This window comes from Melanotaenia boesemani, chromosome 2, assembly GCF_017639745.1.
Source record: "Melanotaenia boesemani isolate fMelBoe1 chromosome 2, fMelBoe1.pri, whole genome shotgun sequence".
Classification (NCBI taxonomy): Eukaryota; Metazoa; Chordata; class Actinopteri; order Atheriniformes; family Melanotaeniidae; genus Melanotaenia; species Melanotaenia boesemani.
Genome location: NC_055683.1, coordinates 22,518,887 through 22,545,245, shown reverse-complemented (window position 1 = coordinate 22,545,245; position 26,359 = coordinate 22,518,887). Strand labels below are relative to the sequence as shown.

The following is a 26,359-nucleotide window of genomic DNA, read 5'->3' as shown; positions in this document are numbered from 1 at the left end:
TGAAGCCTGTTTGTTTTATGTTGATTATATATATATTTTTCCTTTATAGAAAAAGAAAAGAAAAAAAAGACAATTGCTCTTGCACACACACGATAAAGTGGATCTTGTCTCAGGAAGGCCAGGGTTCCAGAGTACCAACTCCACGCCATTTTAATGTACATTTTTATGATGAGTCAAAAAAAGAAAAAAGGATGACTTAAAAAAAAAACAACAATTTTAAGCACTGAAAGTTATGGATTTCAGAAGAAAAAGTACTTTTTGTTTCTAAATCCGTAGCAGTTACATAATAACCAAATAATGGACTTTAAATGAAAATGGAGTGCTTTATATATAAATCTATATATTAAAATTGCTTTACATTTAAAAACAAAAGTGATCAATGAGTTTGTTTTAAAAAAAAAAAAAAGACAGTAAATAACATGCAAATGCTGTATGTTTGAATCTTTATTGTGTTTTTCTTAATGAGGTCCCGTCCTGACTGAATCAGGAATGTTGTGCATTACTCTTTCTTTCTCTCCTTCTCCCACTGCGGGTATTATAAATAGATAAATCTGACTTTTTTGGAGCATTTTTCACATTTTTGGAGGATGTTTGTAAAACGTGAGCTGGTTGTAAAGGATCATGAAACTATGCACAAGTGTTGGGTGGGGGCAGAGGACGGGGATTTTATGGCCTACTTCTTCTAAGTGGCTGGTCTATTGCAGGGGTTCTGGGATCCAATGTGTTTTTAATTGTTTTACTGTTGTGTTTTTTTTCTAAGGGGGCGAAGGGATGGGGTGGAGAGGTGTTTGATGTTGAGCCCTCCACCTCCAGCTTCTGCCTTCCTGATTCAGATTGACCTAGCGCTACATCGCCATGCTGTGTATATCTAAAACCAATGAGCGTCTCACTCTTTAGCACTGTGGGATTCTAGCCTGTCACCCTCAAGGGTTTCTCTTTTTTTTTTCTTTTTTTTTAATTCCTCAGTTAAGATTTTATGAAGGGTGGGAGGGGGTGTGTGTTTGGAGCTGCTTTTTTTTTCTTGCCTCTTCTGTTTTTGAGATATTAAGAAAAAATGTCTGTACTGAGAGTTAACGAGAAGTCAGTGGCTTGTAATGTTTTATTTTTTCTCTGTATATCTCTTTCTCCTCATAGAATGTGATTGTTAAATGACATGCACCGAAACAAATGTTTTCATGAACTATGGAGCTTCTTTCAAATATTAATAAAATAGCATTTTTTCTTGGCTGTTAAACTGTCCTCTGAGTTGTTTGTTGTCTCTTTTAAAGCGAGGTCCGTGGCTCTGCAGGTCTTTTTGGTATTTTTGTGAGCAGCACTGATGTCATTTCCATCAGCGATCAGGCTCTGAGTGTGAGCTGTCTGGGACAGGCGTAGTAGTTGTCCTGCGGCTGCCGGATGTTTGGGTTGGCGTAGACGGGGAAGTTGACTTCCTCCAGGTGTGAGGAGGCCCTGTGGTTATTTTCAGGGCTTGGAGGCTGCTTCCTGCTCATTTCCTCATAGATGGGGGCATGAGGCTGTGATGTTTGATGATTCTTCGCCTTCACCTTAAAATCACAACATCATTACTTCAGTTTCTATAGGAAGTGATAAATTACATAAAAGACTGACATCAGAGATCCAAAATGGCTTACTGGTATTTTAAATACCATGAAACTAATTTAAAAATCTGTAACTGTTGTGTTTAAATGTTACTTTGTTGTTTGGTTTTGTTATTTAGATAAACAACACAAATACACTTTAAAGTCAATATCTGGTAGGACCACATTTATTCTTCAACACATCCGGAACCCTCTTAAACAAGTTTTTGTCATTTCTATAAGAAGTCTTGTGCAGCTGTTTGTGTTATTTTGATTTACTACGAGCAACAAGCACCATATAAAAATGTCCCTTTAACTACATAAGCATCTAAAATATTCAATACTCACACATCTCTCTATGATCATCCAACTGAATGCCAGCAGGAGAAGACCTGCTGCTGCAGACATGGTCATCAGCAGAGGGACGTAACTGTTAGAGCACTGGCATGAAGTCCCTGCACCACAAACCAACACAATTTCAATCTGACAAGGCGCTTGTTTTAAACTACAGTAAACTAGAAGTGCTTCACTGGGAGGTGTTTAACTACATACCCTCTTCTTCAACCAACAAGAAAATCTTCTGTGCATCAAGGATGATCTGATGTGAGCCGTTCTCTTCTCTGTATCTCATCTCCCACATGTAAAGTCCTGTGTCGCTCCGCTGTAAGTGAGCGATGCTCACATTGATCTTGATGGACTTCAGTCCTCCACGGAGCTGCAGACGTGCCTGAAGCCCAGAGTCAACCCTGTTCTCCCTGCCCTCAGCCAGGGACAGCAGAGTGGTCTGACTCTGAGCACCGCGGTGGTACAGGTGGAGGCCCGCCAAGCTGCTGTGGTCCTGCTGAAGGACTAATGAGAGCCCCAGAGACTGACCCTCTTTGAGATGCTTAAAGACCAGCTGTGCATTGGCTGGAGGAGGAAACAATAAGTGTCAGCGTCTGGTAAAAAATACACACATCCCTCCATCTCCCTCCATCACCTTCATACAGAGTCATATCTCACCTGCTATTATTATCAGCATTGTAGGGATACTTCCTATGTAGCATCTACAACCATTTTACAGATTTCTTTTTACTTTTTACTTCTACAAGACTGAAGAAGAATGAATAAGTGTGTCCAAACTTTTTACTAGTATTTTATTTAGAGATTGATTACTTGCATCAAGTTACTCTGGAGGAAAAAAGCAATATAGCTTAGGAAAATATATTTTGGGAAACAACATAAAAACTTTAGTTAAGATAAAAATGTCAAAATCTGTAGCAATAACAGAAAATCAAGAATATTGTGTATTGGATATTGTACCACTAGTTGACAGATCTGATGTTCAAATTACAGAAAGGAGCTAAACAACTTATTCATTGATACAAAAACCATAAACCTTACAGAGTTGGTCGATATCAACATTACTCAAACAATCTTAAACATTTTATTGTCTTTCCAGACAATTAAAATCAGATACAACAAATGTGAGTTATGAGGAATCTACACGTTGATAAAGATCAGAACAAACGTGAGACAAAGATGTTTGTTAAACCTGAGATCCTGTGAAACTACACAGATTAAAAACACAGCTTTTTAAAAAGAAAATAAAAGGATGAGATTTGAGTATCAGAAGATATTTATTCAAATTTTATTTTATTTCTTTGATGTACAATATCTGAACAGAACTACTTTAAAAATCGAAGCTGATGCTTCAGACATCAGTGATTTTACTGTGTGCACCATCACTGCTAATATCATGTATATCAGTTTGTGTGCGGATTTGTTTTCTTACTCTTTAAACATGCGGAAATATAGACTTCATCTACATATGTGAGCATATCAACATACATTTCTGTTATTGAAATGACAAATAAACTAAACTGCTCTAATTGGAGCAGCTTTAACCAAAGCCAGCTTGATTTATTTTAAAAAAATAAAACATATTTCTGACAGATAAACTTATTTAAGCTGAAGATTTACTGAAAGTCTAAAATATTCTTACCTTCAACAAGCTGAAGGAAAAGGAGAACACAAGTCGGGTGTGTCTTCATTGCTTTAACAGTTATAAAAGCACAGCACTAAGTCATAACGCAGGCTTCCCCTGCCCTTCCTTCGCTTGTGAGACTTTTGTGGTCAACCCTGCTGTAGTTATTGTTCTTCACCTCAAAGCAGGAAAAGCACCTCAGAGCTAGAGCAGCCGTTAAAGTGCTGAGGTCTGCCTGCTCACTGACTATCCCTGACTGAGTCTGAAATACTCAACTAAAATATTTTCAAGCAAGAAAGAATTTACAAATATTTGGCCATCACCCTGCATCATCAGATATATTTAGTGTACATGCAGTCATAGGGCTGATTTGTCTTTTAGTGGTTTCACAAAAGTCCCGTGTCTAACAGCTTTTTCCCAGCAGAAAAAATAAGTGTGAGTCTAACTGTTGGGGTTTAGAGCACACCTCCGTGTTCAGTCATAGTGGTCTGTATCTGTTAGACTGTGAATATTTTTAGCCTGTACAAAGAAAAAACAAAACATGTATAAAAAGTAATATTTTTTTTAATATTTCTTTCAGGAAAGTCTATATTAGTTATCTCTGCTAATTTTCTACGTTTACCTCTGTGGGGTTAAAACTGTTTCTTCAGTGTTTATTTTCAGAAATTGTGAGCTGTAGGCTAATTATTCAGCTATAAAACCCCCAACGGCTATATTTATATTGAACATTTCATAACACTTGTCACTCTTTAAATTGTTTTTATTTTATTTTTTTTCTCATTTTTTAATTTTGTGTTTTAGTCATTGGAGGAAAGATCAGTGGAGGTGGAGCCAGTTCCCAGGTGATCAGTAGATGATTGGACTCAGGTGCACCTTGCTGCTCTGCTTGGCTTTAAAAATATGCACTGCTCTGGTTAGCTCACTCCCTTATAGGTCAGAAAGGTGCACCTGCAGTTTCAGCTTGTGTTTGGGAGTGGCAGCCATGGATACCTCGTGGATTCAGCTTGGATTTGTTTTTAGGCTCTTTTTGGCAGGACTGTGTGGTCAACTGTGTTTTGCTTTGTCACCGGTGCATTACATGCAGGATGCTCCTCTTCAAAGTCCTCTGCCTCAGCAGAGCCAGGTACCCTCACATGGTTTGGCCCAGGAGCAGGTGAACACAGTCAGTGTGATCTGCCATCCTGACTCACTGGAGGTTGTGATCCAAGCTGACATGTTTGCAGTTGGAGCTCCTGTTCACAGCAGTGAGCTGCGCCTTGGAGTGGAGTATAATAAGTTATGCATGGCTAAAGCTTCAGGAGATGTGTACAGGATCCTGGTTAGACTAGAGGACTGTGGCACCAGACACTGGGTAACTTGTATTTGTGCTTATTATTTTTATTTATTTTCAAACTTCTAATTGCATGTTTTGTCTCAGATGACCAAGGATGCCCTGGTCTACACAAACCTTCTCATCTACTCTCCAATGGCTTCCCCTGATGGGATCATTCGGATGGATGAGGCTGTAATTCCACTTGAGTGTCACTATCAGAGGTCTCTCTTTCTCTTTAAACAGAACTTTAACAATTTGGCTGTACTTAACTTTTTTTCTTCTCCCCCCACCCCCACCCCTTAGGAAGTACAGTCTGTCCAGCTCTTCACTCGTGCCAACTTGGATCCCCTTCACATCTACTCAGGCTACAGTAGAAACTCTGCAGTTTAACTTGAGGATTATGACTGGTGAGTTTTATCTGAGGGTTAATTGTGACTGGGATTTGGTATTAAATGCATTTCACTTGTGTGCAGATGACTGGAACTATGAAAGGGCTGCCAATGTGTTTTACCTTGGTGAACCCATCAAGATGGAGGCTTCTGTCAGACTTGGGCACCACACTGGACTCAGGGTGTTTTTGAGCAGCTGTGTGGCTACACTTGAACCAGATATACACTCTGATCCCAAATACATTTTTATTGAAAATGGGTAAGTAAAGGGAGGGGAAATTAATCATTTGTGGATCAACTGTAGACACTGGAATTTTTTTTTTTTTTTTTTTTTTTTTTTTTTTTTTTTTTTGGGGGGGGTAGAACACTGGAGATTTTCCCTATTTAAGCAACTAAATTAAAGGACTGTTCTAGATTGCCTTCTTTTTACTAACCTCATCACTACTTTGTGCAGGGTTTTATTTTTTTATATTTAAATGTAGTTCTGTTAGCATAACTAACCTAAATTTGCATGATAGGTAGGTAGTGAAGGTTGTCTTGACACCCCTTTAGGTGCCTGGTTGACTCCCAGCTTCCAGACTCAAAGGCCCACTTCTTGATCAGAACACAGGATGAGAAGCTGCAACTGGTCTTTGATGCTTTTAAATTCCACAATGATGACAGAGGAGAGGTGCGTACCTTCATGAACTAAAGTTCACTTTTAAGAGCTTTTTCTGACTCCTCTTACCTTGCAGCTCTACATCACATGCCACTTAAATGCTGCACCAGTAACTGATACTGAATCCCCAAACAAAGCCTGCACCTTCATTAATGGAAGGCAAGTATGAAGCATTAATAAAAACTAGACATGAACAGAAATCAACTGACATGACTACCTTTTCAGATGGCGGTCAGCTGATGGGAATGACTACTTGTGTGGATATTGTAAAAGCCAAAACGACCCTGTCAGTAAGGGCTTACCTGGCAGCTTTGGCCCTCGAGGATTTGGGATACCTGCAGAATTTGAACCCATGTGGCGAAGTAGCCTAAAATCCTCACAAGGTAAAGGACTTCAGTACTGTCACCTATCTTCCTGCAGTAACTGGTCCCTGCATTGTAACTCCACTAGATGTCAGTATCTTAACAGTTCTGGAGCTATGGTAATTAAAGCGTCATGTCTAACAGTATGGGACCATGAGGCAAGAATTGGTCCAGTGACTGTTTTGTCATCACGAAAGAGTGGTCCCCTGCCTGCAGAACAGCTCCCACCAGCTCTCCTTAAAATCTACCGGCCTGCGCTGTATGGCAGCCACTGGCGAAGTGGCATAAACCAGATTGGTGAGTTGCTTGAAGCCAAAGCTTGTCTGAAACTTTGTTCTCAGACCTTTTTTTAAAATAAGGAACTCCTTTCTAGATCTGGAGAAAGGTCTGCTTCCTGGCCCCTCTACACCAGAACTAGATGAAGAGGATGACAATGAAACTACACCAAAGGGTAAAGTGGAGAAGATTAACGATGCATAACATCTGAATGAGAATATCATGGCTTGTTTTCTCTAACTACAGGTGATGAGGAACTTGACGAATTGGTCTCTAACTTCAAGATGAAGGCTTTTGAGTCGGCAATGGACAAGAACACCACAGCCTTCAGTGACATCACCACCTCAGAGTTTGACTTGGATATTCCACCAACTAATGCGACTGCTACTGAATCTGACCTTTCGGAAATGATTGACCCTAAAAAATAAAACTCTTAATGTGAAGTGTTGACCGTACATTAATGAATGCATGACTTTGACATGAAACCTGGTTTACAAACTGAACCATAGATTTTAAAGGGGCAGTGCACCCTAAACTTTAGAGCTGTAAACATAATATTTGAACTACCTATACTGTTTTTTTTTTTTTTTTTTTTTTTTTTTTTTTTTTTTAAATGCCCTTTTGTTTAAATGGCTCATAACGCCCTCTACATCCTAATCGTCATCTGGCGACAGACAGCAGCTCATCATAGCAGTGGCAACTTACAGCAGCCTTTCCTGCAGCTGCTACAACCTGCCGCGAGTCTCCAGCTTTCCTGAGCAGCGGGTGGCCGGGTTGGGATACACAGGCAGAAATTATTGACAAACAGCAGCTCAACTCAATGGCAAGATGCAAAGCGAGATTCACAAAGCCCCTATGCCACAGAGCGGTCTTTGAGGTGGAACTTTCCCCTCCTGAGCTGTTACGCTAATCTGTCAGCAGTTCCCGCAGCTCTGGATAGCTGTGGAGCTGCAGGAAGTGCTGCTGTATTGCAACTGTTACGACGTAAAATCTGTTACTTTTACACTCCTCAAAAGCTCAAATCCATCCCATTGCAGGAATATTTCATCAGAAGTCTGAAACTAGCCAATCTACACCATGAGTTCACATCCTTTCATGTGTTGGTGGGTGTGCTTGTTTTATGCCTACAAGGTGAGGACCTGTCTGCATCTGGAGGGAGGGGTTGTGGGGTTTTTAAAATTTTCTCGTGAAGTAGATGACCTGCCATGAAAAACTGGTTTTACCCTGTAGAGTGTGTTATAGGCCTTTTTTTTTTTTTTTTTTTTTTTTTAACCCCCAAAATCCTTTTTAAAATGAGAATACAAATTTTACCAACTGTACATGTGGTTTTCATCACAAGTAATACTGTGCTGTTTACAGCTCACACATTTTTGGGTGCACTACCCCTTTAAATGGGTGGTTGCTGATTAAAAGTCACATTAATAAAATGGAAAATGCTGTGAACTAATTTTGAAGCCAAAGTTGCTCAAAGACAGGTGCCCAAGTCCAGTCCTTAAGCTACTCTAAAACTTTAATGCAAATTCAACACACCTGAATCCAATGAGTGACGTGCAGCTGAGGGAATTCAGCCACTTGATTGGGGTGTGATGGAGAAGTGTAGACGTGTTGAGGACTGGACTTGGGCACCCCTGCTCTTAAGACGTTAAAGTGGAAGAGTAAATTAGGGATGGTGAAACTGAGGCCAAATCCATTTAATCTGTATCAGGTGTGTTGCAGCAGCAGAACATCTATGCCTGCAGAATAATAGGCCTTGAGAACCAGGGTTGGGGATTACTGCTAAAAGTGAGGGGAGACTTTAGGATGCTTCTTATCTGGAAGGCTGGAGGGTTTCAGATATGTCCTATTGGTCATCTGTGCCTTGCCTGGGAGTACTACCATAATGTTCCAGTTTAAACTCCCCATCTTAAGTAGCTGGTATTAAAGGTAAATACAAACATTTTAGCAGGTCTGGATGGTTTGGTGGTTGCTTTCTTAATGTGTTGCTACTTCACCTGTAAACATCCAATGATGTGAGCCAAAAACACTGTAGAGAAACTCAATTTTTAAAAACTAGTAGATTAAATAGTTCTTTTGGGTTAACTGGTGATTAGCAAACCAACTTAAAAGGTACATTACCACCACTGACTGGAGTGGGAAAGGGTGATAACTATTTTCATTTCACAGTTGAGGCTTGAGGCTTTTATTTCAGTACCATGTGTATAATGTTGGTGGTGAATCAGCATGACTCCAGATGATCTTAATTGTCCCACCTCAGCTAACGAGTCATTGCTTCCAGCTGTCCTCTGCAGGTGAGCTGACTGCTCTGGGATGAGGAGTATTTGAGATGGGAAGATTATCCAGTGTGATTCAGCCTGCTGCACCTTCTTTAATATCCAGTATTTTATGACTACTTTCTTACTGACTGGGTTGGGAAGGAGTTTTCTTTTTAAGAGCCAAGATCACAATGGTGTTTGCAGGTTATTCAGCTTCTTTGGCACTGCTGATATTGTTTGCCTTTGGAGTTGCAGATGCCATTCGAACTCTAAAAGAAGGTCCAATGATAGATGAGGAGGGAAGGGAATATAAATCAGCTCCCTTAGCAGAAAACAGCGGACCAAAGTCCAGTGACAGATCTACTGTCCGTGTACAGTGCACAGAAGTGTCTATGATTGTCTTCATACAGGCTGACTTTTTCAAAACCGGGCGTCATGTGTCCCCAGAGGAGCTGTTTTTGGGAGATGACAAACATTCAAAGAACAGTCGGTGCCAAGCTGTAGATGCTGGGAATGATGAATATGTCATTGAAGCGGAGTTGCACGAGTGTGGCTCCAAATTATCTGTAAGCTGCTGATGCTTGATGGTGCCACATCATGAATTAACCTGCTATAAAATGAAAATGTTTAACTTTTTTTCTTCCATAGATATCGGATGATGATGTGATCTACTCAAACAAGCTGATATACATGCCAGCTTTCAGTCACCACGGTATCACAAGGATGACTGAAGCTGTAGTTCCTGTTGCCTGCCACTATAAAAGGTGAAATTTTAGTTTGAATGCAGAGAGGTTGTGTTTGTTTCCCCTGGATGACTTGCTTTTTACTTCCTGTTACAGGACACACATTGTGAGCAGTAATGCTCAGCATCAGCCGCTCACCTTCTCCAAACGGGCAAAGTTTTCAGCAGGCAACTCGGCTTTTTCTCTGAAGCTGATGACCGGTAAGTGAGGACTGTGTTGGGCTCTACTTGATGAATGTGCTTGCAGTGATGGGTTTTATCTGCTTGAAGATGACTGGTCAAGGGAGATGTTCTCCAGTACCTTCCACCTTGGAGACTTGCTGCACCTTGAAGCATCGTACACTGGACCAGACCAGAGACGAGTCTTCATCGACAGCTGTGTTGCCACTCTGACGCCTGATCCAACATCAGTGCCCAGATACTACTTCATTGAAAACCACGGGTGAGTACAGGTATTTTGGGAAGTTTCCTCCATCTTGAAAATGGCTAGATGGTGATTCACCAGCTTTTATCCTCAGTTTATGAGACTATTTTTGTCAGGTGCCTCACTGACGCAAAAGAGGGTGGCTCAAAAGCTCGGTTTCAACCCAGATCGAGGGCGAATTCCCTTCAGTTCCAGCTTGATGCCTTCCTATTTCGTAACGATTTAAGGAACACGGTAAGGAGTTCTTTTTGTTTTTTCTTTTTCTGAAATTTTAACAAGGCATGCGTCAAAGATAAATTTTTTTATTTTATTTTTTTTATTTTAGGTTTTTCTAACTTGTGAACTCAAAGCTATACCTAAAATATGGAGAAACAGCCTCATCAACAAGGCTTGTAATTACATACATTCAAGGTAATTTTTTTTTTTTTTCTATTTGTAAGTCAAGTGAATTAGCTTTACCTAAATGTGGTTGTTATAGAAATGTTTTTAATTCCTTATCAAATGTACATACTGATTTGCTACTGGTAAAGTTGGACTATAATCTTGTATTTTTTTTATTTTTTTTTTAAACAGAAAACAAACTAAAGAGGAATCTGCCTAAAATCTGTATTTGCTATTTAGCTGTCATGAACACCCACAACAGTGTGTTTTGTGCTATACTGACTCATGTGTCTTCAGGTGGAATAATGTGGATGGAAATGATGGTGTGTGTCAGTGTTGTGATGGTTTCTGCCATAAGAGACCACACATGGGTAAGTTGGATCTAGAGCTGTAGCACACAGATGAGATCATCTCCTTGCACATTAGATTGTAGATGTGCATGGGAAAATTTTAAGTAATGCTCTAATAACATTTATTTTTCTTCCCTTTCAGATGACATGATTTGTGACATTGTGACTCTCGGCCCTCTGAAAATTTTTCCCAGGAAGTGACCAAAGAGCAAATATCCAGACAGGGAAGTCTCAGTGCTTCCTGGCACAACAGAGCATTGAAAGAGGTGGTTTCATTGAAGAGCTTCTGTATGTCCTAAGAAATAAATTTCATAAACAGGAGTTGCTAATGGTGTTATTCATCATTGTTTTAAGCCTATAAAACATCTGAATTGTATTTTTAACAAGCAATTAGTTTTAACCCCAATTCTTTCTAAATTTACAAAACATCGTCCACAATATTACATTTCCAGTTTAAAACAACTAAAGGATGAAGGCTGCTGTTTTCCTCCCTCTTACTGACCAACAGAGTTTCCCTTAAAGGCCAAACTGCCTGTTTTGATAAACACCTCATAGTGGAGTCATGAAACATGTTTGCAAGTATAAGTATTAATCAATCAGGAATTATGAAGAGGTAATGGACAGAAACTTCTATCTTAGTGAGGAGGTGTGGTTGACCCCGTTGCTAGGCATGAGTCATTGTTTCAAAAGCTGTGATTGGTACAGCCTAAAAGCTAGATAAAACATACCTTTGGTAATAACTGGCATAGTTATAGTCAATGGACTTAATCACAGAATTTAATCTATGAAGTTATGAGATTTTACAAAGTCTCTTAAATGAATAGCATACCATACTTTAAAATGATCCTATAGAATGTGTGGAAACTCAGGCCCACTTCCACAGTATTCACATGCTGATAGTTTATTTAATTTATTTACCGAGCTGGTAATTTTTGCACTTTCAACTGTTCAACTCCATTTTGTATTAACGAGAGTAAAATGGCTCAGTTTCCATTGTCTGAGTGCTTACCGGCTTAAAAGAAGTGAGAGAAGTGGAGAAGAAAAGAACAAGGAAACCCAGTTGGATGGAGAAACAGTGCTTGCTCCTGGTTCAATTAGTCAATGAGCATTAAGTGTCTTGAAAGGTAAATTTCACAAATAACAAACCTTTAGCGTTCACTATCATCTAGTGTTAGGAGAATTTATCTCCTGCCTCTTCTCTCTGCCATTTTGTCCTCTGCTTGGGGAACTCCTGCCTCTTAAAAGTCCTCTTCCCTGCTCTCACCAGATTTCACTTTAGGAGCTCTCTTTAGAGCTAAGATTCTTTAGGAACAGCTTTTATTGTTACTAGGATCTACTCTTCGCTTTTTGGGGGAATTGTAAGAAAACACGATTCTTAGAATTTGGCTATTATGAGCCTGTTTAGGAATACGACTCCTGGTTTTTAACTCATTTGAGGCAACTTCTAAAACTTCTAGAAATGTCACATAGTTCACTTAAATACTTGAATGACTCGTAAGGAGTGGTTTTCTGATTCAATGTCTTTTGGGCATTTTTTCTCACCTGCAGTGGATAGCTATATTTATCCTTTGCTTATGAATTGAAATGCAGTTTAAAAATGTGTCTAAAGATGAAATTCTAATAGTTGTGAAAGTGTGAGGTGGAAATGTGTTTCTGGGTTTTCTGTTGGAAAAGCATTAATGACATGATGGAAATTATGAGGCATGAGTATAACAATGTGTATGTTTTATGTACATTTAACAATGTACATTAATACTTACTGCAAGAGGGTGTGTAATAGCTGTACCTCCTGAAATAAACTAATAACTTTCATATATTTTATGTATATTCACAGAAGTTGTGGGCCTATATTTAAAGCATTTTGAGTTATTTATTTATATGCTTGTTCAGAGAAATTGCATATTATAAATTTCTTTAAAATATTTTGAGTGTTTAATTATTATATGTGAATATATAGGCTATATTCACCAATCTACAATGTGGAATCGTTCTACCTGCATAAGGTAGCATACTTTATACGGGACATCCTACCTTCATTAATTTAATAGAGATTTCATTTTTGAACAACCATGACGTTATTTCTTAAGCTCATACCTTAAGGGTGCTTCAGTTACAAATATGTGGATTAATGATCTTTAAACTAACTAAAAAAACATTTCTGATTGCACAAAACTCAATTAGATGAAAAATACGTAGGGTATTCTGTTCTGAAAGGGTAGGACAGATCGACAGATAAACAGAACAGTCCCACTATTTTGGACACAATTAACAATGCATTAATTGTTAAACAGTAGCCTGCTGAGCAGTTAAAAAGCACTAACTACATACTTCCTCAGTCAACAAGACATAATGTCAGTGCGTGTAATGCTGAGAGGGACACATGCAGACCAGAAACACCTAAAGAAACTGAGTAAAACTGCTTTACAGGCTCTCGGATCCGTGCGAAGTAACGCCGTGAAGCAAAGCGTGCTACAGGGGAAGGGAGGGAAGGAGTAGGCTACATCCTTGGTTAAGTTTCTATTGCTGCTCAGTTTCTATTTCCGTAGAATAGAAACCAAAGAAAAACGTTCGCCCTCGGACACAACGTCAGCGCAGTAAAATGAGGCAGTGGGCTTGTAAAGGCGTGTCCCCTGTTTTGCGGGGTAAACGTGTAAAATTGGAAATCTAGTCCGTTTGGTCTCGGGTGAAGTTTGTTTCCAACACTAACGGTAGGTACAGTTTATATGTAAACATACTTTGATACCCAAACACACGCCTTTCGGTGTTTAAAAGGTACTGACATTGATTTGATTTGCTGGTATCCGGGTTTAAAGCATTGACATGTTCTTATCGTCTTAGGAAAGCTTAACTTCACGGAAACTGCCTCTTCAAGAAAAAAGCTGAGCTCTATTATCGTTATACAGTGTACAATGTTTATTGTTCTATATTCATGTTCAACATTTATTTATTTATTTAAATGTTTAACAATGCTCTGTAATAGTTACTGGACACGTTACAACATAGATACGTATCACGTAATTTTAAAACCATTTAATGTGTTTATAGTATGATTTAAATCTTATTATAAGGTGATAATATTGCCAAACGTATCTCATCCGCACATGAAGTAGAATCATGACCTTTAAATTTAGCCATATATCCATATATGACCATATATATAGATATATAAATTAGAAACACACATACACACTGGGGTGGGACTTGATTAAAAAAATAATCTAAATAAATAAAATCTTTGTAATGAAACAATCTCAATCACATTTTAATTGCATCACAGTTTTTGCCTCAAAAAGTAACCTTTTATTATTTAAATGGATTTTAGAGGATGACTGAATAAATTAATACACACAGACATTAATATTGCAAACTCAAGCAGTAGAAAAAGAAATAGAAAATTTCCCTACCCAAAATTAAGACCTAAAGTTAAAATGTCATCTTAAGTAGTTTAACTAGCTGTTCTCTGATGACTTTTAACTTTTAAAATGTTTTTTGTCCACACTCTTTATTAATAGGCATTATTATCTGATGGTAAGCCAGGGTGGGATCAGCCAGCAGCAGCTTTACAAGTTTAATTTTCAGTCTGGTCATGGAGCAGAGGTGCACGTCTCCTGCTCTGACTGCACCTGTGAGATATAATGGATGAGGGAGGTGCCTACAGAAGTATTTGCATTTGAACATTTGCCTAACATTTGTTTGATTCAAATGAGTTTGTATTGCCTAACCACTTTCTCAAAGTATGAAATGCAGGTAATAAGACTGCCTTTACCAGCATTTGTATGCATGGATACAGTTTGAGCCCAGTTGTAGAGCGACTGTAGTAGCTATAATTTATATTAAATGGACTTTGACATTGACCGTGAATGATGTTGAAGACAGTATGATGTAGCAGTCTGGTTAAGCTTTTGTCCAGTGCTTTGGATGACACCAGTTTTTTGTAAATTGAAGACATTAGCTTTTAGTCTGTCCATATTTCCACATTTAACAACTTCTTAGAGCTACATTGGTTATGGATGGCTTCTCATCCGACATTCATATTCTAGGATTAAATAATGTTAATTTCCCACCTTTTGAAAATAGTAAATCCACTGCTTATCAGAACATCACAGGCAATATGCCAAAATAAAAGCCCTAACAGTACTAAAATGACAATAAAAAACTCACAAGTAATTTAGCAATTATCTGTCATTAATCTAGTAAAGTTATGCTTTGTGTCATTTACATCAGATGCTGCGTCATGGACGTCACAGTAAGGAAGAGGATCTGTCCATGAGACATTGAACTGTCAGCTGTAAGTTTTCATTCCCATTATCTACTCAGAGTTTGCATGTTATTATGCATATTATGTTATGTTGTTACTATTAGTGGTTTATGTTAGACCTGGTACTGCTGCAGACAGCCTATGACATGAACTGCTCAGTTGCTGCTAGGCTACAAAAACGACACCCTAAGCTTTCATAGCAATCGCTGAAGATCTTGACATCTCCCTCTTTGCTACAGTACCAGATTTCCAACAGCTTGTCTGTTTATCTGTTGTCCATATGACAGCTGCAGACATGTGGTATTGGTCAATGGTCTGGACAATGTTATCGCTGAAGGCAAAGACTTCTGATATCATGGGATATCAGACCGTTTCCCTGTCAAGTTTAATGCTGTGCTGTGTAACATGGGAGTTCAACAGTGAGGTAACAAATGCTCACAACACTAACAAAAAAGGAGACATGCTCACAAATTGTTTTACAATATTTATTTTGTCAAAGGAAAAAATCAACTGAACATTCTGTTACCTGTCACATGAGACATGTCACATAGGCCTAAGCATGTGAGAAGGAGCCCATCTCCCAGACAAATGAAATGGTGATCTTAAAGATAATTATCAGTGTACCTGACTACCTGTCAGTCCTAGCTCATTATATATCAGAACTGTCCAAAGGTATTCAACACAGTGAGTATCCAGAACTTCTCTAATGATTCAGTAGTGTTTTTCTGAGAGCAACTCATCTATAAAGGGACCTATAGCGTTGTAATGATGTCATAGCAATACTCAAAACGTGATGAATGAAGTGTGAAATGGGGTGTGTTAGGTAAAGCAAACCAAAGAAGTATATAACCAGTCTCTGTAAAGGGATGAAAGCCCTTTTAACTTCATCTCCCAAGGGTGTGAAATAAGGTGTGATCTTAGGTGTGACAGAACTACAGAGGAAATACATTTCATATATTATACTAATGCACTGGGTTTTGAAGGTATTTGTACATATTTTCATATTTAAATCTATATGTGAACATATTTAATATTTGTATCAAATTTTCATTGTAAATATAGGTTATAAAACAATTTGTGAGCCTTTGTCTCATTTTCTTTGAGTTGTGAGCATTTGTCATAGAATCCAACAGTGAGGGACATATGTGCATTTGGTTATAATAGATGCCTTGACCGCTGGTCACTTTTCCTCTGCTTTCACCAGCTCTGGCCTTAACAATGCCAACCTTTATGCTGAGCTGTATGTTAAAGAACTAGTTAATCTTTTTAAGTCAACTTGCTCTGGCATCCTTGATCCTGTCAGTCCTCTTAACCACCACTCTCATAAACTCCAGGTGTCAAGGTCAGGGAGGTGCTTTCCTTTTTAAGATGATTTCTAGTAATATTCACAGGCCCAAAGTCTTTTTTAAAACATTTTTGCTAAATTCAATCAGAATTTTCAGGTGTTTAGTAAATTTAAAACAACAATAAATGTTCTGTGTAAAGGTGTGCTGACTCTGCTTTGTCACCAACAGATATCAAAGGACCAACTCATGAACAACAATAATTAAAAACCTACTTGTGAGCTGCATTTTGTAAGTGTACTACATCTTTTTTTTTATTTGTCCTGTTCAGCATCACAGCAAGCAAAATGGTGGTCTGGCTGTGTAATAATCTATTACATCTAACCTGTTTATAACAATGAAAACAGTTTAAACATTCAAAATATTAAAACCTAATTTCCACTGTCCTCAGAAACATCCATAAAATGGCCCACAGCACATCTGAGATGGGTGAGTAGAAGACTTTGTACACAACATTCAGAATAACAAATAATAAAACATTTCAGCTAGTTAGTCTGGACCCAACAGAAGTCTACTATTTATGGAAGCAGCATAATTTGTGTGTCCAAGAACTGTTGGTTGCAAATGTGCCACTACAAATAGATAGAGCAGTTTGTTATGCATTTCTAACTGAAACCATGATAAACGTTAGTACCTATGACAGATCTATGAGAAAAATATCTCTATCATTATTTAGCAGAGAAGCTAATTATATACACAGTACAAGTCAAAAGTTTGGCTTCAACACATCAAAATAAATGGATAGTTGTGTTTAAACTTTTCAACAGTACTATTAGATAAAATAAGCTATTATACAATATGTTGTTTTTGAACATATTGAAGTTTATTAATATTTATAATAATTATTATTAGCAATAGTAGTAGTAGTATTTTGTTGTACATCATGGCAGAAAATGTCACCAGTGTGCAGATCAAATGGATATTGACAATAAAGTATAAAGTGTGTTAGAAACTTATCAGCCAGAAATTTGCAAGCACTGCCTTGTAGTACAACCTCAATTGCGAAATAGTTTGGATGCTGCGTAGAATGAAAATAAAACAGAATGCAATTACTTGCAAATCTTATAAACCCATATTTTATTCCCAATATAACATAAAAAAAAAACATATCAGGTGTTGAAACTGAGACATTTTATGGAAATTTGACCATATCTCAAACAGGTTGGAACAGGGTGATGTTTACCATTGTGTGTTTAATCCGCTCTTCTTTTAACAACTGTAAACATCTGGGAAATGAAAAGACCAGTTGCTGGAGTTTTATGAGAGGAATATTGTCCAGATCTTTGTTTGATGCAGGATTCTAGATGCTCAATAGTCAACAGAACAATGAGATACATTAAACCCCAAAAGCCACCAGCAAGGTCCCAGCCCCTCCAACTAGCCCAACCAGAGAGGGAAACATCCTGGATCACTGTTGCACAACAGTAAACAAAGCATACCATGCAGTTCCTCTGGACCACTCTGACCATGTCATGGTCCACCTGATTTCTGCATATCAGAAGAAATTAAAACTGTTTAAGCCTTTTGAAAGGATAATACAATTAAAAAGGTCATCTATAGAGCGAGTTTCAACAAGAGACAAAGCAATATAAAGCTTTGTATCATCAGCATACCTATGGAAGTTTATGCCAAGTCTCCTGATGACATCCCCAAGGTTCAGCATGTAAAGAGGCAAAGCTACAACAGCAATTCACAGCTGGGGACTCTGTCGAAGTTTGGAGGGGCCTCAGGCAGCCTTACCACCTACAAGCCCAGAGCCCCTACCTCCACAATTGACTTCCACATAGCCAAAAAGCTGAGTGAGTTTAACTGCCACTTTGAAGGACAAGATGTTTGACCCAACACCCCCTACCAGCCCCATTAGACCAGCGTCACACCCTCACCAAGCACTATAAGAGACAGGGCCTCTTGAAGCTTCTCACCCCAGTGTCCCCCACCTCGACCACACCAACACCTCTCTCTGTCCTGGAGAGATAAGTAAACAAACTCTTCAAGAGACAACCCCCCTCCCCCTTTCAAGGCTGCCTGTCCTGACTCTGTCCCTAGGTTAAAGTTTCAGTTTACCTCCAGTCACCAGACCATTTGGAAGTATGCCGCTCTCGATGCCATGGTAGATCAGTGATTCTGTGATAGATCGCAAGGGAAGCTGCAAAGCACGCACTTATCCAGAATTAGTTTCACCTGGCTTGATGAATCCATTTCTGCTCATCCTGGCTTGCTCTTTGTACAACCAATTAAGTCTGGATGCTCTTGTTTTGGATTGGATGAGCCTAACTAAGTTATTTATCCTGGATATCTGAATCCTACTTTTGTGCAATAAGCCTCTGGACTTCCCAGGAACCTACTCCAGGATCCTGTTTGTGGATTTCAATTCTTCCTTTAACACCGTCATCCCAGCTCTGATTTTGGACAAGCTCTCCCAGCTCAGTGTGCCTGACTGCAGATGGATCACTGACTTTCTGTCTTGACAGGACGCAGCATGTGTAACTGGCTATACACACATTCGACTCTCACAACATCAGCACCAGTTCGCCCCCAGTGCTGTGTTCTTTCCCCTCTTCTCTCTGTATATCAATGGCTGCCCCTTTAGTCACAAGACTGTCAAACTCCTGAAGTTTGCGGAAAACACCAACCTCATCTCTGGTGAGGATAAGCTTGCTTACAGCTGATGACCTGGTGAAGCAAAAACACCCTGGAGCTCAATGCTGCAAAGACAGTGGAGATGCTTGTAGACTTCAGGAGAAACACAGCCCCTTCCCACCCCCAAAACCCTGTGTGACTCTCCAGTCGCAACTGTGGAGTCCTACCGCTTTCTGGAAACCATCATTTCCAGGACCTGAGGTGGGTGGAGAACATCAGCTCCATTATTGAAAAAGCACATTGGAGGATGTACTTCCTGCAGCAGCTGAAGAAATTCAGTCTGCCCAGATCGATGTTGATGTACTTCTACACCTCCATCACTGAGTCCATCCTCACCACCTCCATCACCATCTGGTACCCTATCGCCACTGCCAAAGGCAGACTCTGATCTGATCAGCTGAGAGAGTGATTGGTTGCAATATGCCTGCTCTCTTGGACCTGTGTAGTCCTTCAGGACTCTGTGGCATGCAGAAAAGATCATGATCGAGTCTTCCCAATCCTGTCACAAACTTTAACCCCTCTCCCGTCTGACCAGAATATGCAGAAACCTCACGGTACAGGAACATCTTCCCATCTGCTGCTGGCCTCATCAATGAGACTTCCCTCCATACACAGAACACATTACACCATCACACACTGTTTTTTAATTTTATAACAGTATCTTATTTCCCTACTTTTATTTATGACCCCCCCCCCGCGTGGTTCCATTACCACTCTTGTGCACTTTGCACTATATATTTATGTTGTGTGCATCTTTTTTTTGTGTAGATGTGTGATATTTTATAATGTTACACATCACACCTTGCAAATAATGTTCATGTTGTGTTTTTTGTTTATTTGTTTGTTTGTTTTAGCACCAATACCCCAAGACAAAGTCCTTGTCTGTGCAAACTTACTTGGCAATAAAGCCTCATTCTGATTCAGCTGTTTTAATGCTGCCTGAGGACCCAAAATTCACAAGCATCCAGTTTTGACCTTGTCCTTTGCACACAGATTCTGTTTATAGGTTATTATACAGTGATATTGCTTAATGTATAAAAAATATATAGAATGCTATATATTTTTATATTTTTCTGAAATTGTTCCACAATTTTCAGAAGCAGTTTGTTGCAGACTGGCAAACCTCTGCCCATCTTTATATCTGTGTCTCTATATATCTATACACTGTCTCTTTGAAAAGCTTGTTTATACCCACTTATGTTATTGAACTGTTATCAGTTAACCTACTTAGTGGTCAAATGCTCATCCAGTTGTTTTTGGTTTATTCCAATTACTGTTCCAACTTTTGTGAGATATATTGCTATTAACTAAATCAAAATAAGCTAATGTTCTATAATAATAATAATAATAATTTATGAAATTGTAAAATGTCTCAGCTTCAACTTCTGATATGTTTATGTTCTTGGGAGTGAAATACGCGTTTATGAAATTCGCACATCATTGCATTCAGGTTTTATATACATTTTCACACAGCATCCCAACTTGTTGGGAAGGTAGATTGTAGTTGTTCAGATTTTACTATTACACTCACATCACAGAAAAAAACCCCACTGTTTTTAAGAATATTTAATAACGCCTCATTTTAACATTTTCTTTCACAGAGTGGCATCAAGTGAGTTATGACAACTGGACAGAATCTCATGTGAGCTCCTGGTTGAAATCCATTGGAATAAAAGAAATGTACATAACAAAGCTGAAAGAAGAGGAGGTCACTGGACCAGTCCTCACAACTCTTCAGAGAGAATATCTCAGCAATACCATTGGAATGAAAGGTGGCCAAATTGAGCATCTACTTAAGAAAAGAGATGATCTTATAAATCCAGAACAGCTCAAAAGAAAGAATAAGAAGGACTCCAGTAGTAATGGAAAAGATGAAAAAGAAGAAAGTATCTTAGATTCAGTACAAGAACCAAAACTTTGCTCACCAGAACCAGAGCAGAACAAAGATATGGACAGAGCAGAGCAGCTAAGTATCACTAACTCATTTAGTGAGAACGTATCTTTCTGTGACTTTCGCAAATTTGATCAGATTGAGAAGGACTGCAGGTATGTGAAGCACAATGTGCTTCCTCCAGAGACAGGAATTGAAAACTTGATTGTTCCCTGTCATGAATATAAGTCGCTTGAGGTTGCACACAAACTAGACTCAAAAAGACTTCAAGCAAAAGTGGCAAATGAAGTATTAAGATTTGCATGTGCATGCATGAATATGAGAAGCAATGGAACAATTCATTTTGGCATCATGGACAAAGTCAGAGGCACTCACAAGCACGGGGAAATCATAGGGATACCTGTCAAAAATCAGGAAGATTTTGTGGATGCACTGGATTACATTGAAAGATGCTTCAAAGGATCAAATCAACAAAACGATGCCAGGGCTTGCATAAGGAACCCCCGATTTATTGAGGTTCTTGACAAGGAAGCTACGGAGAAGAATTGGGTTGTTGAATATGATGTTGTTCCAAAAGCAAGCATTGTCAAAGATAAACTTTTTTATGTTGGTGTCCCAAATTTCTTTGAGAAGGACAAGAAAGTCAAATGTGAAGAGCAGGTTCCCTATTACAGAGTAGGAGCCAACACAAAGAAAATACCTGCAGATGACCCAGTTCATTTAGTTCAATTCATTCGAGGACTGACAGAGAAAGACCAACAGAGAGAGGAGGCAGAATCATCAACCACTGAAACAGCTCTGGACTTCAAAGAAGATCAAAAGAGGAAACTTTCCATCCTCCTAACGCGTGGTAAAAAACGCATGGATGACTCTTTGTTTTACATAGTTGTCACAAACAAAATTCAGCCTGAGCATCTTGACTGCTTAAGCTTCTTGGTTAATATGAATCTTTTCTGTGTCTTTGATTTTGACCCTGATTCTGAGGCATCTGGACTTTATGGTAAATGTAAAAATCTGAAGCCTGTAACCCCCCACTTTTTTAAGGACTATGAAAACAACAAAAGATTGGAAAATGCTGATTTCATAAAATCTTTGCATCTCAATGACCGAGTAAGTTGGATTTTCTGCAACGGAAGAAACAACTTCCCTGGTGACGAAGTTCCCTATGATGAGAAAACCTGGATCAAAATAAGGAAAAAGAAGATGAAAAAAGCAGTGTCACTCATCTGCAACGACATCCTCCCAAGGAATTCATTTGTGGTCCTTTTCCTGCTCATGTCAGATGTTGGGCAGCCGCTTGTGGAGACGTTTCACGAGTTCTTTGCAGAAATGAATGGACATGATTGTTTGACAGTCATATCAGAGTCAAAGGAAAACTACAAAAAATGGTCAAGTCTTGCACAAGTGTCTTGTCCCATATCTGCACTGAATGAAATCAGTATCATTGACATGCCTCTAAGTCACGTGGATGCCACCATTCAAAGCATTCAGCTAACAAAGAACCAACCAGCAAGGAAACTACCAGTCTCAAACGGAGGTCTGTGCTTCCTAAAGTCTGTTGAAGAGGCTTCGCTAGATTCTTTGGAAACCATCAGTGTTGATCAGTGTGATGATACAGACCTGAACATCATGAGCGAGGAGGAAATTCAGCAAACCGAGCTTTACTTCTATAGAGGAGGAAAGATAGACTGGATCAACTTCTGGCTTGCTGACAAGCATAAGTGTGGACGGATCATTGAGCGAGATGCCTACAAAGAAGCAAGCGAAATCCTGGACAGTGTGGTTCATCGCAAAGTCACACGCCCCATAGAAAGTGTGAACATATACCATCAACCAGGCAGTGGTGGAAGTACAGTGGCACGGCAGATCCTCTGGCACTGGAAGAAAAAAGTGAGATGTGCAGTTGTAAAACCGTGTAAGGAAGCCACAAATGTGTGTGAGCATGTTGTTAAACTGAGGGAACACAGTGAGAAGGACAAGAACAGCTGTCAACCAGTGCTCCTGCTGTTGGAGGACCAAAATCCAGATTACATTGACGATCTGAGACGACATCTTGGAAATGCCATTGCAACCAAAAAGATAAGTTCCTCTGTTTTGTGCTTTATACTGCTCATCTGCAATAGATCAAATGATCCAGAAAAAATGACCAGAGCATCCCCATCTCAAACAGTGGCAATCACACACAAACTGTCTGATGACGAAAAGCCTTTGTTCATAGACAAGGCCAGGCAACTCCAACTGCAGTTTGAATCGGATTTCATCCTCACGTTTGTTCTGATGACTAATGAGTTCGAGCAAAAATACATTAAGAGTTTTGTGAAAAATGTTCTAGATAAAATCGATAATTCAAGACCCGTCATTTCTCTCATCAGATTCGTGGCTCTCTTGAACTGCTATGTGAAGGATTCATACATATCCGTGTCACACTGCGAGGCATTTCTTGGCGTTGCTCTCCATGTGGTTGGAGCTCGGTACCACGCCTTTGTGGATCAACTCGGTGATGATGCTAAGCTACTTTTCATCCACCTAAGAGAAAGAACAACACACATCCAGTCGATTCGGATCATTCGTCCAGAGGTGGCAAAAGAAATCCTGAGTCAGCTCTCTGCAGATTTGCCTCAAAGTGTTATTGCCATGAATCTCATCAGAAATGAAATTCTGATGAACCACAGGTTCGACCGACATGAGTACCTAAACATCATTAAAGCTCTTTTCATTAGACGCAACAAAAAAAGCAGAGGAGATCCCGTAGACACAGCTTTTTCACCCCTTATTGAGCATGTCATCACTGAAAAAGGAGACGTCCAGAAAGCTGTCGATCTGATGAACACAGCGTACATGGCTTTGGGGCAAGATGCCTATGTGGCACAACAACTTGCCCGACTGCTTTACACATATGAAAGATTTGAGAAGGCCCTTGAGTGGGCAGAGAAAGCAAAATCTCTCGCTCCACATGATACATTTATCCTCGACACACTGGGGCAAGTGTACAAGCGGTGGTTTTATCACTTGTATGACAACCTTGAAGAAAAAGAACCATCTTCTGAACGGGCTGTTGAAATCATAAGCATTGCACTCAAAGGAATTTCTGCCTTTCGTGCATCTGAAAAGACACCAAAGAAGGAAACTGTCAGCCTCAACAGTTCATACTATGGAGAGGTGGATGTTGGTTGCAGGCTGCTACATTTTCTGTCCAGAGTGGATGTTTTTTCACACACAACTGGATATTCAGAGTTGATGAAGTACCTGTTAACAGACCACATACCAGAAGAGGTCAACCAACCCTGGCAGAAGTTTCATCAGCAGCTCAAATGGCTGGAAAGGAGTCTGAGGCAAGCACTTGAGTGCATTTCTGAAGATCTGAGCTACTTTCAAACAGACATTAGTGAAGAAGAAGAGGAACTTGATGCAAGAGATCCTGAACAAGTATACAATCCAAGAGAATGGTTAACGAGAAAGAGTGCTGTATATGCTGGATTTTTTTGCAGCACACCAGAAGAGAGTGAAGCAGCAGCTGAAAGCAGCAGCATTGCTCCAGCTGAAAAGCTTTCTCCATTTCAAAGGCAGATGCAGACCTACAAGCTTGGTGGAGGAAATGTTACAGCCATCCTCTCATTACTCTATGACAAGAAATCTCAAAGGGCAGGGAACAAGCTGGAAATAATTATGGCCATATACCCAGAAAACCTGACATGGAAAGATCTTGACCAAACAGAACTCACAAACTTCATCTTTTGCCAGATTGCTCTCAACTGTATTTTACCTGGTTCCTCAAAGCTACTGTCCCTTCAAAACCTGCAAGGTCTCAGCAAGAGGTTCATGACCAAAGGGAAAAACATGTCATCAGCAAGTGCTCTCTTCCTTCTCTCTCTTCTGTTTTGGCCAGAACAAAGCGATGACCTCAGTGCTTCCGACACTCAGATCCTTTTATCTGCCATTGATGCCCTTCAGAGACTTTGTGAGCAAAAAGTCCAACACATGGCTCAAAGGAAAAGCAGAATTGTGACACACTTCTTTCTGGCAAAAGGAAGAGGTCTCAACAAGATTGTCCACAGAAGTGCTATTGAAAAGCATATTAAAGGCACTCTGAGCGAAAGAAAACTGAAGTGGCTCGGAGGGGAAGTCTGGAAAAGCAAGGAAGTTGTGCAGCAACTGAAACGGGTTGAGGGATGGACAGAAAATGAAAACCTGTATGTAAAATGTGGACAGAAGGACAAGAAGATTAGGATCATTCCTCGTTATTCTGCCTCCCTGCCACATGGAAATGAAAAGGTCACATTTTACTTGGGTTTTTCGTTTGATGGTGTGGTTGCCTTGGACATTCAGGTGATGGAATAATAGTCCAAGTATAAACCTTCAATCATTAAATCTGGACATGACATGATCTAAAGAAAGTTGGACATTTGTTTCACATTTATTTTCTAATAGTCTTTTTTTTTCTGTTTTTGCATACTTAATTTTTTCTTCTTTTAATGAAGTTAAAATAACCAAAAAAGTTATATTTGATGTTTTGACCTTTTCTCCTGGCATTTATCTGTAAAATAATATTTTTAATCTATATTTTGGATTTGTTTTGACAAAGATAAAAAGTGAACAGTTGTGAATTATTTGAGAATCATGTTGTGATAAAAAGTCATACTGATATTTGTAAATAATAAAAAGCATGTACACATTAGCAATGATATTTTTAGACACTTCTGAGACAGAATTGTGCAGAAAGTCTGAAGATTTTGTGACCTTTATATTTTCTTTTTTTTATTATTACATCCAGAAATCAGGAAAAAAATTGTTTAAATGTTTTTAATGTTTTGAATAAAGAAAACATAAGTGGAAACAAAAGCTCTGTATTGTCTCTTCAGTTCTGGAAGATGACTGGATTAATGGTGCAAACTTTTACAGGAGATCATGTGTGTGTCATGGGAGGTGATGTAATATAAACCGTTTTTTTTAAACAAATTTATTTTAAAGAACTATGACAGAAAACGATTTTAGTACAGATAAAAAAAGATATAAAAAAATTACATTCTTCAAAGTGCTTTGAAGGACACAAAACATATTTCCATTATAAGGACCACCAAGAACAATCATGTATGCAGTGATGAAAAGAAAAATGTTTCCTTTAAACTGTTTTTACACCCTGGAAAATCCAAACACCCTTCATTATTTTGGGGAAATTTACCACCGTCAACCAAGGTTTTAATCTGTTATTACCATGTCCGTCGTCAGCTGTGCCAGTTGAGTGAGAAAGAACCGGTCCTCAGCAGGTCCAACACTTCTTCAAATGCAGGCTACGTCCTCAGCACAACAAAAACAGCATGAAAATCCATGGCTCACTGAGATAAAACCTTGCAACATGATGGGGTAAATAATTTTTCTCATGTATTTTAGGGCACTTGTGGCCTTTATTTAAGTTACTTGAGAGGAAAAGGAGCAGAGGGAGGGGAGAGGCAGCAAAGGCCAGGAGTTGCATCTAGGCCAGGGATCAACAACTCCAGACCTCTTTAGCCAGTGTCCTGCAGGTTTTCAATATCTCCATAC

At 39.1% G+C, this 26,359-nt stretch overlaps 4 protein-coding genes across 5 annotated transcripts; 3 read left to right on the top strand and 1 right to left on the bottom strand.

Annotated features, from left to right (window-relative positions):
* Positions 1 to 965: 965 nt before the first annotated feature.
* Positions 966 to 4,913, bottom strand: cd7al (cd7 antigen-like). Its single transcript, XM_042002112.1, has 4 exons — positions 3,562 to 4,913; positions 2,130 to 2,486; positions 1,926 to 2,032; positions 966 to 1,544 (listed from the first exon to the last, which is right to left on the bottom strand). Exons 1-4 carry the CDS (start codon positions 3,608 to 3,610, stop codon positions 1,338 to 1,340), a joined length of 720 nt encoding a protein of 239 aa, XP_041858046.1. The 5' UTR covers positions 3,611 to 4,913; the 3' UTR covers positions 966 to 1,337.
* Positions 4,622 to 6,983, top strand: LOC121657186 (zona pellucida sperm-binding protein 3-like). Its single transcript, XM_042012600.1, has 10 exons — positions 4,622 to 4,894; positions 4,961 to 5,076; positions 5,159 to 5,262; positions 5,329 to 5,503; positions 5,797 to 5,914; positions 5,979 to 6,061; positions 6,128 to 6,285; positions 6,409 to 6,561; positions 6,638 to 6,715; positions 6,787 to 6,983. Exons 1-10 carry the CDS (start codon positions 4,622 to 4,624, stop codon positions 6,966 to 6,968), a joined length of 1,440 nt encoding a protein of 479 aa, XP_041868534.1. The 3' UTR covers positions 6,969 to 6,983.
* A 1,782-nt stretch (positions 6,984 to 8,765) lies between these two features.
* Positions 8,766 to 11,010, top strand: LOC121650535 (zona pellucida sperm-binding protein 3-like). 2 transcript variants are annotated; one of them, XM_042002100.1, is made up of 9 exons: positions 8,766 to 8,828; positions 9,240 to 9,358; positions 9,441 to 9,556; positions 9,632 to 9,735; positions 9,805 to 9,976; positions 10,075 to 10,192; positions 10,284 to 10,369; positions 10,637 to 10,710; positions 10,832 to 11,010. In XM_042002100.1, exons 1-9 carry the CDS (start codon positions 8,771 to 8,773, stop codon positions 10,888 to 10,890), a joined length of 906 nt encoding a protein of 301 aa, XP_041858034.1. In that variant the 5' UTR covers positions 8,766 to 8,770; the 3' UTR covers positions 10,891 to 11,010. The 2 variants fall into 2 exon arrangements, with proteins under 2 accessions (XP_041858034.1, XP_041858027.1); XM_042002093.1 differs by lacking the exon at positions 8,766 to 8,828 and having other exon boundaries at positions 8,984 to 9,358.
* A 2,246-nt stretch (positions 11,011 to 13,256) lies between these two features.
* On the top strand, positions 13,257 to 25,658 carry LOC121650876 (sterile alpha motif domain-containing protein 9-like). The gene is made up of 5 exons (XM_042002662.1): positions 13,257 to 13,397; positions 14,914 to 14,977; positions 16,462 to 16,521; positions 16,682 to 16,719; positions 20,532 to 25,658. The coding sequence occupies exons 4-5, from the start codon at positions 16,695 to 16,697 to the stop codon at positions 25,157 to 25,159; spliced, it is 4,653 nt and encodes a 1,550-aa protein (XP_041858596.1). The 5' UTR covers positions 13,257 to 13,397; positions 14,914 to 14,977; positions 16,462 to 16,521; positions 16,682 to 16,694; the 3' UTR covers positions 25,160 to 25,658.
* Positions 25,659 to 26,359: the final 701 nt, after the last annotated feature.

Bases quoted from the DNA above. Each gene is read 5' to 3' on its own strand.
- cd7al (XM_042002112.1), bottom strand. From the start codon at position 3,610: ATGAAGACACACCCGACTTGTGTTCTCCTTTTCCTTCAGCTTGTTGAA. The intron at 2,033-2,129 runs GTATGTAGTTAA...TTTGTGGTGCAG, and splicing joins CTTGTTGGTTGAAGAAGAGG to GGACTTCATGCCAGTGCTCT. The intron at 1,545-1,925 runs GTGAGTATTGAA...TGTGATTTTAAG, and splicing joins GGATGATCATAGAGAGATGT to GTGAAGGCGAAGAATCATCA.
- LOC121657186 (XM_042012600.1), top strand. From the start codon at position 4,622: ATGCAGGATGCTCCTCTTCAAAGTCCTCTGCCTCAGCAGAGCCAGGTA. The intron at 5,077-5,158 runs GTCTCTCTTTCT...CCCACCCCTTAG, and splicing joins CTTGAGTGTCACTATCAGAG to GAAGTACAGTCTGTCCAGCT. The intron at 5,504-5,796 runs GTAAGTAAAGGG...ACACCCCTTTAG, and splicing joins TACATTTTTATTGAAAATGG to GTGCCTGGTTGACTCCCAGC.
- LOC121650535 (XM_042002093.1), top strand. From the start codon at position 8,984: ATGGTGTTTGCAGGTTATTCAGCTTCTTTGGCACTGCTGATATTGTTT. The intron at 9,557-9,631 runs GTGAAATTTTAG...TTCCTGTTACAG, and splicing joins GTTGCCTGCCACTATAAAAG to GACACACATTGTGAGCAGTA. The intron at 9,977-10,074 runs GTGAGTACAGGT...TATTTTTGTCAG, and splicing joins TACTTCATTGAAAACCACGG to GTGCCTCACTGACGCAAAAG.
- LOC121650876 (XM_042002662.1), top strand. From the start codon at position 16,695: ATGGCCCACAGCACATCTGAGATGG. The intron at 16,720-20,531 runs GTGAGTAGAAGA...TTTCTTTCACAG, and splicing joins CCACAGCACATCTGAGATGG to AGTGGCATCAAGTGAGTTAT.